Source organism: Argiope bruennichi, chromosome 3, assembly GCF_947563725.1.
Source record: "Argiope bruennichi chromosome 3, qqArgBrue1.1, whole genome shotgun sequence".
In the NCBI taxonomy this organism is placed as follows: Eukaryota; Metazoa; Arthropoda; class Arachnida; order Araneae; family Araneidae; genus Argiope; species Argiope bruennichi.
The window spans coordinates 11658510-11674042 of record NC_079153.1 but is presented as its reverse complement, the minus strand read 5'-3'; the positions used below and the strand labels follow the sequence as shown (position 1 = coordinate 11674042).

General features: G+C 26.7%; 2 protein-coding genes across 2 annotated transcripts; one reads left to right on the top strand and one right to left on the bottom strand.

Moving 5' to 3' along the window:
- The first annotated feature begins 1233 nt into the window (after nucleotides 1–1233).
- On the top strand, nucleotides 1234–3599 carry LOC129963809 (uncharacterized). The gene is made up of 2 exons (XM_056078376.1): nucleotides 1234–3004; nucleotides 3185–3599. Exons 1-2 carry the CDS (start codon nucleotides 2925–2927, stop codon nucleotides 3543–3545), a joined length of 441 nt encoding a protein of 146 aa, XP_055934351.1. The 5' UTR covers nucleotides 1234–2924; the 3' UTR covers nucleotides 3546–3599.
- A 600-nt stretch (nucleotides 3600–4199) lies between these two features.
- On the bottom strand, nucleotides 4200–15313 carry LOC129964072 (mitogen-activated protein kinase 15-like). The gene is made up of 13 exons (XM_056078747.1): nucleotides 15191–15313; nucleotides 13470–13568; nucleotides 13264–13384; nucleotides 12306–12436; nucleotides 10997–11160; nucleotides 10768–10907; nucleotides 10352–10409; nucleotides 10041–10175; nucleotides 8294–8396; nucleotides 8103–8172; nucleotides 7910–7974; nucleotides 7502–7663; nucleotides 4200–7305 (listed from the first exon to the last, which is right to left on the bottom strand). The coding sequence occupies exons 1-13, from the start codon at nucleotides 15251–15253 to the stop codon at nucleotides 7114–7116; spliced, it is 1503 nt and encodes a 500-aa protein (XP_055934722.1). The 5' UTR covers nucleotides 15254–15313; the 3' UTR covers nucleotides 4200–7113.
- Between the last annotated feature and the right edge of the window lie 220 nt (nucleotides 15314–15533).

Genomic DNA, 15533 nt, shown 5'->3' with positions numbered 1-15533 from the left:
GGAAGTAGAGCTGATATAGTTCTGGATATTAAGTCGAATTCACCATCTGAAAAATTAATTTACAGGTTTAAGTCGATTATTGCTTTTTGGATTGGATTTCTCAGTTTCAAAAATCGTTCCATCATTAGGAGTAAACTCTTCCAACGTGCTTTAGAATCTAATATTAACATATATTCTGTTTTATTTTCAGTTAGTATATATTTTAGTAATATATCCTTTTTTATAAGGAAACGTTTAAATATCTTAACAATTTTTTAACTTTATAAATTATAGGAAGCAATTCTTGATAGGTTAATATTTCATCCTCATTAGCAATATCTTCTTCAACAATTACATTGTCATTATCTTCATTGTCAAAATCACTCTAACTCTTACTCTCTTCAAAGTTGGAATCCGAAGTTTTTATATCCACAGTATTTGGATTCTTCTGTTCTTTATTTTTTTAGGAGTAATACATCTATTACTCTTAATTGAATTCCATGTGCATAGCACAAATGCCGATTTGCACCAATCAACTTTCCAACTTTTTTCATAATTCTTGCTCCCTCAGTCGTTATGGATACAATATTTTCTTTCAGGGATAATCCATGTTTCGCTAATTTAGATTTAAGAAATTAATTAAGCCATTAATTAGTTAATTAATTCCGCCCGTTAGGGAGACATAAAAACAAAAACGTATACTGTTTTACTATGTTCGCGATCCCTGAATATATAGTGGAGACAATTTTAAAAATTTCTAGTAAATACCGAAAAACCGTTATTTAAAGTTGTGAATACCGGTATTACAAAATTGTACAAATGGCTCAAAATACCGGTATTCGGTATCCCGGTATTGCAATCCCTAGATGAAACATTCCAAAAGAAGTGCAGAAAATCTCCATATTTAAAAATCAGTTTGATTTGAAAAATGCTGTTGAAAACTTTCGAGATTCATTTATTCAAAACTCAAATACAAATTCGAAAAAAATTTCTAAAAAATATAAAGGAAAAAAATGTATGAAAAACTTTCTAAAATTGAACCATAATCGAATGAATGCTCTAGATTCTGATGGATTCAAATGCTTAGTAATTGCAGTTTCTAAATATAAGTTTTTTTTTTTTTTTACAGCGAAAGATATCATTATTTTAACGAACATGCAACGAGAGTTACTTAAAAAAAATTTTGTTAAGGTTTTTCCTACTTTTTTTTTAGATTTTGATGGAAATTTAAATATATCTACTGATCATGATGTCGATACTGATTCAATGGCTAGTGACGATGAAGAAAATAGCCAAGCAAATGATTCCCAATGTGAAGATAGAGATTCTTGGAACCAAATAGAACTTAATTTCTGTTCTAGAAAATAAATACTTACCACCTGGACAGAGTGATATTTCAAGGACTAGAAATGGCATGCCTACAAGACCAGATTTAGAATCATATCCCTTGCACAAGGATGGAAAATTCTTCCTGTCATTTACAAAAAACTTTTATGAATATGAATGGCTCGAATATTCTGTATCCAAGGATGCAGTATTTTGCTATTATTGCAAGCATTTTCTCCATGATAATGCTGACGATCCATTCAATGATGCAATTCGAGTCAATGGCTTTAGACATTGGAAGAAATGTTACGGGAAGGATAACAAAGAAAACCGATTGCTCAAGCATCAATTAAGTTCTTCCCATTGCACAGCCGTGGTTAACTGCAACTTATTTAAGGAGTCCCAAAATAAAGGGAATATACTGATGCAATTAAGTAAGGAGAAAGCAACAATAGTAAATGAAAACAGGCATTATATGCACACTTTATGCGAAATTCTCCTTTGAATTGCACAGCAAAAAATTGGCATTAGAGAATCTAATGAATTTCGTCAGTCAGACGTAACTATAAAAAAGGATGTCATTGATTATGGACCACATGGTGGAAATTTTTTATGTATGCTGGCTTTAGTTGCAAAACATGATGATATCATTGCGCGAAAAATCAGGAATGGGCCATCCAATTCCAAATATACTCACCTTTCTATACAAAAAGCACTGTTGGGCATTATGGCAGAGGAGGTGCAAAAGGAAATTTCAAATGAAGTAAAAAAAGCAGAATTTTTTTCAATTTTTGCAGACGAATGTAAAGATTTGGGGAAAAGAGAGCAGTTATCCATTGCTGTGCGTTATTTATATAACGATAGCATTTATGAAGAATTTCTTTCTGTGGAGGAATTAAGCTCCTTAAATGCTGATTTCTTAACAGATAAAATAATTAAAGTCTTTAAAATGAACAACATCAACTTAGAAAAATGCATTGGTCAAGCATATTACGGTGCTTCAGTGGTTTCTGGCAAACATGCTGGAGTGGATAAAAAGAGATTTTGCTCCTTTAGCAAATTATATTCATTGCTTTAACCACAAATTAAATTTAGTAATAGTAGATGTAGTGCAATCAATCCAATGTGTTACAGACTGCATATCGATATTACAAAAATTATATTCTTTTATAAGTTGTAGCACCATTCATCCACAATGGATAGAAATTCAAAATATCAATAAAATGAAAATAATAGAACTAAAGTCCATTTCAGAAACAAGATGGGCATGTCAAGCCTCTAAGCTGAATATAGTTTCCAAAAGAATGAAGTGCATTTATGCACTTCTTTACAAAATAAGTAATAGTTGCTCTAACAATTCGGACAGAATAGTGGATGCACGAGGATTAATATATCAATTTAAACCATCCTTCATTAAGTTGATCTTCGCATTAAGGACGATATTTCAATTATCAAAAACAACTTCTGATTTACTTCAAGATCCTAAACAAGATTATTCAGAAACCTTAATTCTTTTGTACACTTTAAAAGATGATTTAATTAAAATGAGAAAAAAATCATCATTAAAAAAATGTGGGACCAAGCAACACTGGTTTTTCAAGAAATAGAGCTTGAAGAAGATGAAAAAGGACCTAAAAAACTACCTAGTAGAATCCCCTGCAGAGAAAGAAGAAGTCAACAATTATGGTGTATATTGCAGGTAAGTTTAGCTTTGCTTATATATTATGCATAAGATAATAAAAAAACAACAACATTAAATTGAAAAATATACAGTGAAATATTGATTGCAAACTCGACAGTTAGTATTTTTCTTTTGTAAATATGGTCAAATGCTGATTTGTAAATAGATGCATAATTACATATTAATAATTTTTTACAGGACAATTATAACTGTCATAGATAAGATTTTGGCTGAAATAGACCACAGATTCAGCAACAACAGCAAGTCTATCATATTAGGCGTGAGGGCTCTCGTTCCTGGATCTCCTAATTTCCTAGAGGAGGAGGACATCTTTGCTTTCACTCAGCTGTATGGAGCAAATATTGATGATCTGTTGATTGAATTGAAAAATATGGAAAAGGTTATGAAGCGAAAGAATTCCAACAAACCTGCTAGTTTGCTGGAATTCCAAAAATACGTTTCATCCGTTGCCGAAGCCTTTTTTGAACTCAATTGCTTATTAATAATTGCCTGTACTATTCTTATTTCAGTACTATGCATCTTGTCAAAAACTACTTGAGAATTACAATGTTAGAAAAAACTCTAAAAAGCCTAATGATATTAGGAGTTTATAAAAAAGATCCAAAAATCTTGATTTGAATAAGATAATCAAAATTTTTGATGAATTATATCCTAACAGTAGGATACAATTGTATTAAAGTATGAAAATGATAAATATTTTAATGACTAATATATATGTATATACATGTAATAATAAATCGATTATTTTCTATTGTTCCAGCAATTATTTTATTTTGTCATGAGATTTTAATAATAATGTGCAAATTTATTTACAGTGTCAAAGCGGTATATCTTATTTGTTGTGATATATATGCACTAATTTACATTTCCATTATTTCTTTTCTTTCCGTTAAAAATATTATTATTAAATTTACATATTGAAAGTATTTGTAAGCATATATACAATTATTTGATAAACAGTTCAAATAATTACTTATTATAATTACTTTTTTATTAATTATATAAGCTAATTACTTTCAAAATGTAAAATTGATTATTATGTGATATCTGGAAGCTAAATTTTAGAAATGTTACTTGCCCCCCCCCCCTTGGGAAATAGCTGCCGCCACCTCTGTGTGCAAGAAGAAAAACTAATTCAGCGGATAATTTTTATTTAAATAAATACAATACATTCTAAAAATTCGTATATAAATAAAAGGAATGCTTAAAATATAGTTGAGATCAAACTTATCATATAAAAATAAAACAGCCCAACAACTGTATCACCTTATTATAATTAAAAAATATAGCACAAAACTTTACAACAAAGCATGCCTTATTTGTAGAAATATGTGTTTCATCTTAGGAAACGACAATCAGATTTAATTAAATTGTTAATTAATATTCCAGAATTAAAATAACTCTTATACATATATTTATTTTGTTAGATCAAATCCTATAGATAAATACATGGAATTTAAAATCAGAAAAAAGCAATGAAAAACATGAAAATGGATTTAAACTAATCAAGAAATAAAAGTCATTTGAAATAAATTAGAAGATATCTACATTAATCAATTTGAGACTTTTCATATTCATACATTTTAATCATATTTTATGGCATAAGCGTATGAAAGTTTCATATCATTAAAATTAATGGTAGATATAATTCCTTAAGATATAAACAGAAAAACATAATAATTCCTACTTATACAGATGCTTTAATTCTGTAACAAAACCAATAACCAAACCCTATGTTTATACAGATGAATATATTGAAATAAGTGGAACAATAATATATGAAACAGAATATATTGAAGAAAAAATCTAGTTAGTAACAAAAGCTAAATACATCTGCATCCAGAATTTCTTAGCTAATTTTACAAAAGGCAGTGTTTGAGCTGGATTTACGCTTTAAATATATATATTAATTAGATTTCAATAAATAAAAAAATATTACATATCTTATACATTATGTTACATTTTTATTCATCTGCAATTCTGCCAAATTGAATTGGATGGAATGCTGCTCACATAGAATTTTAACTTGGATGGAAATTATTATTTATATACACATTTCTGTGCTTGATTAAATTATATACCTTATTAATATAGATTAAATCTTAATAGAGATAAAATTCAATTTTTAATGGATGTTTTTAATAATACCATTGCATTGATTAAAATGTTTTCATGAAGAAGCTTGTTATATGATTAAAAAAGAAAAAATAATATTTAAATATACAAATAAACTAATCTGTTTTTTTTTTATTTGCTATTCAAAGAAAAATTTTATTTACCATAATAATAATAATATATATATAAGTGCTAACCACCAAGAATTAAAATTTAAATCCTGAATTGATTAATTTTGAAAGAATTTCTCACTTTTCAGAAAATAACATTTTTTTTTTAAATCTTAGAAACATATATTGACTAGAGTAAAAATAGACACTTACATGTGCAATAATTTCCAGTGCCAGTGCTATCATTTAAAATTCAGATAGCCTTATGAAGTATTAAACATTTAAATAGAATTGTCCTTCTTGGAACTATAACCCTTTAAAAATACATGGCACTATACAAAAATACATTGGACAAAACTTATCTGTGCTCACATATGACTAGTTTTTATTTGTTCATAGCAGAGCAAAAAGGTACCTTTACCTTTTTTACTCAGTTTTTTTTAAAAATGGCCGGAATTTTGACTTGTGTAAATTAAAAAAGGGGGAAAAAACTATTCCTTAGATCATAAAATAAAATATTGCAAATAAGAAATTTCTGAGTGTTGCAATAACAAGTGTCTCCTAAAGAAAGTGTAATTACCCAGTTTTTTAATACAATATGTATGATAATGATTTCTAAGCTTTACCGTGGCAACATGTTGCATTCATGATATATGCATACTAAAAAGGGGTGATGTATTCAAGTTTCGAATGGAATTTGTAGCTTAATGATATATCATTATTGGCAGAAACATTCTAAAGAAATTATGTCAAAAATTCCTTTGAATACTTGATGCATGCTGTATAATAACAATAATAATTCTGTGTTGTTTACATTTAAAACTGAATATATCATCTCTTAAAGTATATCTCAAATAAATACAACAACTATTCATCAATTTAATCAGAAATTTCATATTTTGATTTAGTCTAATCAGAAGAGTTTAATACAGAATACCTAGTCATTTATAACAGAGGTAAAAAATATATATAACAAAAATTATATATTTTGATAGTTAAAATAATGCATGATGATCAATAGAAACAACTCAAAGCATTATGCTCAAAACAAAAACAAACATTTAAAATTTTTTTAACAAAATAAATTAATGTAACAAGATGAAATAATGACCTTTGTTAAATATTTTCTGATTCATTGGGTGCTTCTTTTTTTATCAGTAATTTCAATTACTGACAAATAAAATCAAGTATAGGCTACATGGTATATTCAAATGTGTATTAATTTAACAGAATTTAAATATTTTGATCTCAAGTAATACATTAGATTTTTTTTATGTCTATTAACTATTTAAATAATTACTGACGATCATTAACAGTGATATAATTATATTTTTTTTATATAAAGTTGTAAGGATTTAATTTAAAAAATGAAATGCATATTAATTTTTATTAAACATAAAACAAGAATATTTTTAGAAATGTAATTAATCCTATAAAATTTCTTGAAATAAATAATTGTATGACATAATTTGAACATTTAAATTGATTTTATAAAGCTAGCAAATTTTGCCCAACTAATACTTTCCTGTTCAAGCAAAACTTTCATTACCATAGTTTATAAAAATTACCTGGACATTTGAAAGATTTTTTTCCCAACAAAAACATGAAATGTATAAATTACAACAAGCATCAGTACATAAATGAACAGATTAAAAAATGAAATACTTAAAATTTCAACTGTTCTTAAATGCTATCACAGAAAAAAAACTGGCAACAAATCCAAAATATCTTTTGCAACATCAGTTCAAAGACTTGCACTATTTTCATGAATCAACAAAAATACGATGTTAAAATCGAAATGAAAAATAAATATTTTAAAATAATTCATAGTGTAAAGGAACCATTAGAAATAATTTTAAAATGCTGGAGGCCTTATGAATTTTACCATCGTCGTTCTCTTAAAGCCTGCAGGCCAGTTACTGTTATTGTACCATAAGTTAAATCTTGGCTGTAACTTTGTAACTCGGCTTTAGCAGAACTTGACAAGGATTGATTTGCCAGATTTCCGAATTGACGTCTTCCAAATTTTCGTTCAGTTCTTTTCTCAGCAGATGAATCCATTGCACAAGCAGACTATAAAATAAGATAGATGTTTATACAAAATAAACTTTAAAATAAGATTGCATAAATATTCTTTCAAAAGATATTTGAACATTATACTCCTCTTCTTCAGCATACAGAACATAATTCAATTACTACACCATAAAAATTTTACTTTCTCACTAAAATAAAATGTTTTATTTAAAAATTAATTTCAACTATGACTTACTGCAGAACTTGTTTCCTGGCCTCTTAATACAACTGGATGACGAAATCCCAAGCTAAATTTACCCCTCTCTGCAAGTAAAGGTGGGGTCAATGTTTTCCTAGCCATGGGTGCCATAGGTTGCTTTTTTGCTATTTGATTTCGCAAAAGAGCTTCCTTACGTTCCTATCAAAGGATTTTAGGTATTAATTAGAAATGATATTTCTAAATCAAGCACTTTTCTACTTCTATAGTATCAATGGGTTCTTAGATATATTTTATTTAAAAATCTTAGTACCAATTTGAAGTAATGTTTTAAACAGATAACATCTTATATTTTTTAGCCATTTGCTTAATATATTCAGAAACAAAGGTAGGTATTCATTTTATAAAGAAGACAAAAAGAAAAATATTTAGAAACAGGCTACTCACATCTATGGTAGGAATTTCATCAAAGGTACGTTGTTTAACAAATAACCTTTTTTCATTTTTCTTCTCTGAAAACACCACACTGAAGTTTTTATGCAAAGTAATTTATTGAAAAGTTAAAAAAGATTTTTTTTTTTTTTTTTTTTTTTTTTTTTGTTATTTAATCATGATTTTCAGTAAAAAACATATTTTTTACCTGAAAGTGAGGGAATTTGAATGGGTGGCATTGGGGATACTTGTTTTCGTTCTTCATTTTCTCCAATCATCTGAAATTAACAATGAAAAATAAATATTTTCAAATAAGAATCAATAAATTTCACGCATTTTTAATTTATATGAACAATTATTTGCTGTTTTACACAATGCTAAAAATAATTAATATTTTACCTCATACAGCTTATCTCTGTACTGATCTACAGATAATTTTGTGTCATCACATAAGGGTGGTACTGCTTTCCCAAGTTCTGTTGGAGATTCTTGCCCATGATACCTAAGCACGATTTTAAAAAAAGAACTAAATTTTAAGCAAGCATTTAACAAGAGGTCTTCCGAGATAGTGAATAGAAGTGACATGACAGACACCATTTTTCATGGCATTAAAAGTGTTCAAACAGTCAGTGATTATCTTTTTTAAAAACTGATTCAAAAGTGTACAGTGCTTCTAATAGAGTATTAAAAAAGATTGGCTAATTTAAATCAATGATGTGGGAAAAATACCTCGGGTGGACAGGTACAGCCAGATCTTTGCTGTACTTTGCAACATATTTATATGGTTTAAATTTTGGTATGGGAAATTTGCCCTCTCGTACATTTTTAACACATCCTTTACAACATTTGTAACTAAGTGGAAATATCAAGTTTGTCCCACATTTTGATTATTCATTTAGTATCAATTGCATTCTCTAACCATTACAAATAATTTTCTGGAAATGATTTAATGGTTCTAAAAATAATTTTCTGGAGAGTATTATTTAAATCTCTAAAAATTTTTGAGGGTCTGCAGCAAACTTTTGAATAAACAATGTATGCTAGATTTAAAAAAAAAAAAAAAAATCAACATCCCGTGAGGAAACAACTTAATTTCATGTGGATAATAACATGCAAACTACTCACATTTATTAACAATGATGGATTTTTTTTCTGCATTTCATCATTTAATAAGTCAAAGAACTTACAATTTACTGACCTACCATCAAACAAGTTAGATAAAATCTTTCTCAGATTAGATTTGTTTTGTTTGCAAAAATTTTTCCTTGGAATTACAAAATTCTCATTAATATAGTCAACTGAGAAATGGACCACAAAAGTTGACACTGCATATTTGACTCCAATCTTCTAGTTTTATTTGTTTTTCTTTCATTTCAAAAATAAATATGTAAATCCATTTGTTTTGTTTGCAAAAATATGTAAAAGGTATTGTTTATAAAGATTGCTGAATGTTTTGTCAAACATTAAATTATACACATTAAGATCAGCTACATATTTTAATAAAACATGCCTAACTCTTTGACAATCTTTCTGTCTGAGTTTATTTCTGGGAAAGGGTTTAAAATTTTCTTGAAAGAGTTATATGAATAAAAACACGTCAAAGGTCATTTCAATTCTGTGACTAAGCAATATGAATACATAAAATGAATGGCATAATAGTATTATTTCTAATTACTGGCTCTAATAATAAATGCTGTATATAAAATATGTTGTGTGTTGTAAATATAGACATGAAAATATTTTCATTCCGAGCAATACTATGATATACTATACCAGTATTTGTATAATAATAATAAAAAATAAAAAAACCACTTTTAATTCTTTGAATGGCTATAATGAATGACATGAAATCTGAATGAAAATACATGTAATAATAATAAATAGTTTTCATAATTGAATTTTTTATTATTTCTTGAGATGTCACCAAGAAAGCACATAAAATAGTTTAAAAATACAAATAAATCAAACAGGATCATTTTGACATAATACCATGGGAAAGAAATTAACATAAGAATTGCTAAAATGTTAAGTAAAGCACACAAATAGATAAAACTTATAAACAATATCTATAAACTATGCAACCGAAGTATAAAAATTTGAAGTAATAAAAAATTTTTGTATTTTAAAAGTCATTGACTTTGCTTACCTAGCAATATAAGGATGTTTTAATCCATCTTTGGCTGTCAGTCGGTGGTTTGGATTCAAAGTGAGGAGTTTAGTAAGCAAATCAAGGGCATCATTTGATCCATTAATAAGAACATTTCTCAAAAGACGCTTTGGCCTATAAAAGTAATATTGTCATGTATAATAACAAAATCAAATGTGTTCATAATGTTATTCAAAGTAATGGATAGGAAAAAATTATTATTATATTTTTGTAATTTTTAGCTAGGTTTTTAAAAATAATTATTATAAATAAGTTTCTATAAATTTTAATAAATTAAAAACAGAACTTACTTATTAGCAGCCCTTCCTAAAACAAATGCTGCATAGCCAGTACATAAGCTATCAATATCTGTAAAAAATTATTTTAAATTTATTTGTAAGAAAATTATTTTTTACATCTTTTTACAAACCCTGAATATACATTTTTGAAGGAAATTTATAAATGAAGCATTAATAAAAGATTCAATAATTTTAAATTTTTGTTTTGTTAAAAACTTCTAAAATTATAAACATAATTCGACTTAAGGTCAGATAATATAATTTAAGATATACTGAGCTATTCAATTTACTTCCTTTCATATTATATGGCAGAATAAACAAATGAATAAATTTACAGAATGCAGAAGAAAATGACTCAGACTAGTCTTTTATATTTATGCATAAGAAATTTTAATTATCATTTCATAATTCAATAAATATTTTTAAACCTGCTTGAAGTGGATGAGGCAAAGCAGCCATGATTCTTTCCACTTGGTTTAAGGTAGAAGTTCCAGGAAAGAGAGGTCTTCCAGTAATGACTTCACCCATAATGCATCCAACACTCCAAATATCCACTCCTTTGGTATATCTGAAATTCAGTTCTAATAAGTAAAAGAAAATGTTTATTGAACAAAATAAATGTGTTATTCAATGATCGATAATTTTCAGAATTCTGACCTCTTGGATCCAAGAAGTATTTCAGGAGCTCTGTACCATCGAGTGGCAACATATTCTGTTAAGGTAGGATCCCCATCATATTCACCAGTTTGCTCTAAAGATCTAGCTAACCCAAAATCAGCAAGTTTTAATTCACACCTGTGATTCATGAGTATGTTGGATGGCTGGAAAAAATTTCCACTGATTAACATCATTATTGTGATAACTTTTATATTTCTTTCTTTATATCAATGAAGAATAAAGAATTTTTTCTGAAAACTATAATAAAATCAAATAAGCTCATAGTACTTCCAGTCAAATATATTTTATCAGAATATGAGATATGAAATATGAGAGCAGTTTTTTTAAATTTATTTATTTTTAATTTTGAAATGCCTTCATTAAAAAATTAATCAAACACTATACAGTAAATATATAAGTTACTTTGAAGGCAGCTCAAAAATTAACAAACTGTCAAGCTTACATTAATGACTAAAATATTTTTTAAAATAACAATGAATTTAAAACACTGTAATTCAGTCAATTATTGTGTATTTTTTACAGTAATATAAAAAGTATAAAGCAATAATCAAACAAAAATAAAGAAGCCACATTTTCTTTTGTTCGTCTATATATTTCCCTTTCTACAGAACTGTTTTAGAAGTTTAAAAAGCATAATGCAACTGGATATAATCTCATTTCATAACAATCAGTATTATAAATAAATACAAAATGAAACAAGGCATAGAGCTGATGTTCACTCTCTAATAAGAAGTATAAAAAAAATTATAATTAGTATACATACATTATATTACTGCGAATGGTAAATACATATTCAATTTAAAAATGTTGATATATTAAGCATAAATGCTTTTAACAAATTTAACTTTTATGATGTTTATATTATATGCGTAATTATTATTCAATCAGATGCATTTATTTTAATTTTCCAATTTCATATTATGGTAACCATTTTTTTATTAAAATTCTAACTTTATTTAATTCAGCAGAATAAGGAATATTTATTACATTAGCAAAATATTAATATTTATTACATTAGCAAAAATTGGAAAAAAAATGTAACTAGCCAGCTATTTGTGAAATAATTTTTAGATTCCAATTATTTTATGTTCATAACATTACATTATATATAATGATTATTTTACATTGCTGTGATTATTATATAATTGTTTAATATTTAGATAAATTCACAATTTAATAAAATAAATTACTTTTAGTTAGATATAATGAAATGCTAATGAATGTAAAAGATAAAGGGAAAGAAATGCTTTAGTGAATATATTGAAAATAAATTAAGTATGAAACCTACTTTAATATCTCTATGTATCACATTTGCTGAATGTATATAGGAAAGGGCAGAGAGTAACTGAAAAATAATAAAGCCATGCTTCCAATCTTCCTTCAATATGCCTTTCTTTATCATCTGATGGAGATCAGTTTCTAAAATGATTAAATTTAATAAAATATATTATAATCAGTAAAGTATATAAGAAAAAGTAATATTTTAAAAAGCTCTTATAAAGCAAATATGTATCTCAAAGTGACTACACCATTTATAAAGGCTAAGCACTGAGAACAAAACAATGATGAGAATACAGGGTGTTTCAAAAGGGGCACAAGGACTCTAAAACTTGGGTTATGCATATCAAAAGGAATATTTTACATGAAAACATATAGGGCATGTGCAAATAACAATATAAAAAGAATTTAAAAAAATTATTGAATTTAAAACAAGTTCATTAAACTATGTACATATACATAATATTGCAGAACGTGCTTGATCACAGAAAGAGTTAAGTGATTTAGATACAGCTTCACATAATCAAATGCATTTGTATAAACATATGTAAAAAGGGCATTCAGTTTGAAAATCTTTTATAATTAACTGACTCATAAGCCAGTTATTACTGAAACAAAACCATTAGGTATATGGGCCAATTAATGTAACTAGCTTACATACCAAAAGTATGGGGGTGCTACTTCAAGATTATTATATATTTTTGTCATACTTTTGTTATATCTTTGAATGGGATAATGATGACTTACAGTGTTGAATGCATTTTAGGTCAAACAAGGCCTCTAATAGTGATGTTCCTTCTAATACATTTTCAATGGAAAACTTACTTTTAGCTTTTTTTGTGTGTGTGCTTTACATATTACACAAAATATTCATTTAATTCAAAAGCAATGATCATAAATCTATTCTTGGTGATTCTTTTTAAATAAAATCTAAATATTCTTAGGAATAAAATAAAATTTATATTTACCCATGAAATCAAAAACTAAATAAATATCTTTGTCATTTTTTGCTTTGACAACTTCCAGGAGGGTAATGATATTTGGATGACTGTGAAATTCCTGCAGATACCATATTTCCCGAAATGTGCGCTGGAAAAAATATCAAAATTGTAGAGATAAAATAATCAAACAGATTTATAATATTTTATTTGAAAATGAATGTAGCTGTTCTCACTTGGGCATCTGTTCTATTTCTAAAAGCATCGTAAATCTTCTTCACTGCAACTATCTTTTTATTGGCTCTATCTGTTGCCTTCCACACAATTCCATATGCCTGTAGAAAAATAACAGATTTTATATAATTTTTTAAATCTTGTATTAAAGAAATTGCAGAATAAATATGATTGTTCACAAGAACAAAAAGTAAAAAACTCAATAATCAAGATAATTAGGAAATAAATGTCATAATTAGCATTAGATCAATTTTCACATAAAAATTTCTTAAAGTTCTCAAACAAATGCAAAATGCATCAGAGCTACAGCAATCAGATAAAGTATACCCACTGGATATTTTACTGGATGCATTTATTTGAATAACTCGAGTTAGATATAGTTATACAATTAGGATCCAGCTGCCACTTTATAAATTATCTTTGGTCCAGTATTGAAAATTGTATACAAGTATGCATAATTTAACATTCAAAACTGAATGAATTGCAATAAATCTTACAGCTTTTTATATTGCTATAATCATTTTTATCAAGATATATATAATTCAAAATATATGAAGTTGATTCTCAATTGCATAATTGCCCATTATCAATGATTTGAAATTTAAAAAAATATCTTCAGTGAATTTTGAAGCAAGAAATTTGGCAGAAATGGTATTGATAAAGAATAATCAATAAATATTGAACAAACTTTTACATTTTCGGTTTGCTTAATGTGCATATGAAATAAAACAACAAATTAAATTATTTATTTATATATAGTAATATTAATTACACCTTATTACTTTTCAGAATCTGAACAAAGGAATTAATTAAAATAACAGGAAATAATAATGCAAACAGATGAAAAAAATATATAATAAAACAAAAAAACATTATTTTACAATGCTAGGACATTTATAAATAAATTTTTCATTTGTATATTCATTTTAAATTCCAGAATTCTAAAAACATTTCAGTAGATTTTTTTTTACAATAAAAGAGTTGAAATCATTAATTAAAAGAATAAATGGCAGTATATGGCAAATGATAACATGCAATACAGAATGGTACTTATTTTAATAGTAATGTTATGTCATGACATGTAAGTTGAAGAATCATAAAATTAAAGTAATTCATTTACATTAAAGAATAACTTATCAGCTTTCAAAAACATATTCCCATTTCCCCCCCCCCAAAAAAAAACAGCTTCTCGTTTTTCATTGTTGCATTAATATATTAATTATTTTATATAAAAAAAACCATCAATATATATGACTTTATTTACAAAAAAAAAAATTGAGTGAAGTTATTTAAATATTATTTGTATCATTGACATAATAGTTACTAAATAAATAGTAAAACAAAAGAGTACTTCTTTCGGCGAAGACGTGAGAAAATTTTTTTATCAATTCAATTTTAAGCACTATTTATTTGTTAAAACTATATTTTATTTAATTAATAAATATGTAAGGAAAAATGTAAAAATAAATTTAATACATAAACATTTTATAAAGGCACTTCACTGTTAGATTTCGGCTTTCTCTTTGTTGTGAAAAAATCACCTGTTTTATCTCAAGAATACCTGTTTTGAAAGAGAACTTTGAACGCAAGTCACGCTTTTGAACTACAAATCAATCAAAATAAAAGCGTGTGTGGGTGAAATTCAGTTCAAAATTAAACTAAACACATTTTCATTGTTGATAGAATTAAAAAATATTTATCAATATTCAAAAATTTAACTTACGCCTTTACCCAGACGCTTCGATATCTCGTACCTCTCTGCCACATATGGGTCAACGTCCCCCATTTCGCGCCATCAGGTAAACGTTCTCTCAGCACAATAAAAGTACAGATTTATCTGCCGAAGTGCGTAAGAAAAAAAAAAATCACCTGTCCAGCCACTACACACATAACAGAGCTATCGTGGCGACATCTGTTGCTGAATTTATGTACTTGATTAAGTTATTTTTGAAAGACATAGCAAATACTCCATTTTTTTTTTTTTTAAAGTACTTTTCCTTTTTAGGTAAATATAATTTTGAAAGATACTTTGTAATTAACCGATTTTATTATGCATTATCTTTGTA

What these genes read in the sequence shown, in the direction of transcription:
- LOC129963809 (XM_056078376.1), top strand. Translation starts at nt 2,925, where the DNA reads ATGAAAAAGGACCTAAAAAACTACCTAGTAGAATCCCCTGCAGAGAAA. An exon ending in AATTATGGTGTATATTGCAG is followed by an intron (nt 3,005 to 3,184) that starts GTAAGTTTAGCT and finishes AATTTTTTACAG; the next exon opens with GACAATTATAACTGTCATAG.
- LOC129964072 (XM_056078747.1), bottom strand. Translation starts at nt 15,253, where the DNA reads ATGGGGGACGTTGACCCATATGTGGCAGAGAGGTACGAGATATCGAAG. An exon ending in GCCTCATCCACTTCAAGCAG is followed by an intron (nt 10,410 to 10,767) that starts GTTTAAAAATAT and finishes AATTTTTTACAG; the next exon opens with ATATTGATAGCTTATGTACT. An exon ending in TCAAATTCCCTCACTTTCAG is followed by an intron (nt 7,975 to 8,102) that starts GTAAAAAATATG and finishes TGGTGTTTTCAG; the next exon opens with AGAAGAAAAATGAAAAAAGG.